Source organism: Arachis stenosperma, chromosome 6 (genome assembly GCF_014773155.1).
Source record: "Arachis stenosperma cultivar V10309 chromosome 6, arast.V10309.gnm1.PFL2, whole genome shotgun sequence".
Classification (NCBI taxonomy): domain Eukaryota; kingdom Viridiplantae; phylum Streptophyta; class Magnoliopsida; order Fabales; family Fabaceae; genus Arachis; species Arachis stenosperma.
The window spans coordinates 65,649,662-65,651,468 of NC_080382.1; the positions used below are offsets into that span (position 1 = coordinate 65,649,662).

A 1,807-nucleotide genomic window follows, 5' to 3' on the forward strand; every position below is an offset into this window, starting at 1 on the left:
ATGATATCCGACGATATAAATCTTGCCGGTAATCGATTACCAGCAAATTTATTTTTCATATGGTAAATTGCAGCAGAATTAGTGTCGGAATATGATGTTAATGTTACGAAAATCTTAGGCCAATTACCATTGTAAATTATCTGACAATAAATTTGGCGTCAAACGTTGCGATTTCGCATTGCGTTACTGTTAAAAAATCTGATGGTAGATTTATTTTTTATTTTTATTAAATTGGATGATCTTTATCGTCGACAGTAGCATCAATTTTTTTTAATTTTTTTATCTATAATAGACCCCGATAGTTAACCATTGATAGTCAATTACCAATTAGTAAACAATAAATTAGTAATTTATCTAAGAGATAAATACCAAATCAGTATTCGAAAGATTTTGACGCTGACAAAATGGTACTTGATCTTCGTTATTGACAAAATGATCGACAAAAGTGACCAACTGTTAATTGAGTGACCTGGAGTTCAGGTATAGAGGTGACGTGTCAGTTAAAATTTATCCACTTTTCATTTTTATAATTTAGAAAAACTCCGATTTTAATTTTTAAAAAAACTCTAATCCTCTTTTTTTTTTCTAAAACTCTCATCTCTTTTACTGAATCATTATCATTTTCTAAAACCTAATCTCCTTTTTTCTTCTTCTTTTTCCTCTCAACGATGCCATTTTTGGGAATTAGGTGATGGTTAATGAGACTCTGTTGTTGTAGTTGTGGTGGTGGTGGTGGTGGTGGTGATAGCGGCAGAGGTTGTGGGATCTGCTATAGAGGCATCTAATGGAAGACCGTATATTCTTGAGACAATAGTTCAGTTTGCAATTGGAAAGGCTTGTGAAGAGGGAAAATGGGCGGCGGAGATTTGCGATCCAAGAAAAGGTGTTCGCGTTTGGCTTGGAACCTTCAACACCACCAAAGAAGCCGCCAGAGCCTATGACAGAGAAGGTCGTAAGATTCACGGAAAGAAAGCTAAAGTGAACTTCCCCAACGAGGATGACAAACACTCCATTCAACAATCTCACAACATTATTCCAAACCTTCCTCCTCCTCTGTATCAATATGGTGATGCCACAACAACAACATGAATAACTAGGCAAGGACTCTAAACCTCAACTTGGAGTTTGGTTACGATCTGAATCATGGAGGGTCCATTGGTATTGGTGTTGGTGGTGCCATCAACGTAGATCCATTTGTAAGTTGTGTTGATGAGAATTCTGAGTATAGGCTTGGTTGCTACGATGTGGACAAAAAATGAGAAATGAAAAAGGGGTGGATTCTTGAGAAGAATGGGTTGAGTATCAAAGAAACATTTTTTGTTAGAAAAGTAAGAAGGAGGAAGGTAGAGGCGGCAACGGTTGGAAATGAAGAGGATTTTATTGGGAAAGAAGAAGAAAATTGGTGGATGATGATGAGAAAGGGGAAGAGATGAGGGTTTCAGAAGAAAGGGGATTAGGGTTTTTTAGAAAATTGAAATTGGAATGTTTTAAAATTATAAAAATTAAAAGTGAGTAAATTTTGTAATTATTATAATTATTAACTGACACATTATCTCTAAACCCTGACTCCAAGTAACTCTACTAACGGTTGGTCATTTTTGTCAAATTTTAAAATCTTTCGGGGATTATTTTGTCAATAACAAAGATCAAGTACTATTTTATCAGCGTCAGAATCCTTCGAGTACTGATTTGGTATTTACCTCTTTATCTAAAAACAAGGATTTATATATGATGTGAAAATATCAAATATATAGAATAAAAACACGAAGGAACAAAATGCTCCTAAACTAATCAAAACAAAGCCCTA

The 1,807-nt window shown here is 34.8% G+C and overlaps 1 protein-coding gene across 1 annotated transcript; it reads left to right on the forward strand.

Annotated features, from left to right (window-relative positions):
• Positions 1-1,089, forward strand: LOC130934137 (ethylene-responsive transcription factor RAP2-12-like). The gene is made up of 2 exons (XM_057863724.1): positions 1-28; positions 719-1,089. Exons 1-2 carry the CDS (start codon positions 1-3, stop codon positions 1,087-1,089), a joined length of 399 nt encoding a protein of 132 aa, XP_057719707.1.
• Positions 1,090-1,807: the final 718 nt, after the last annotated feature.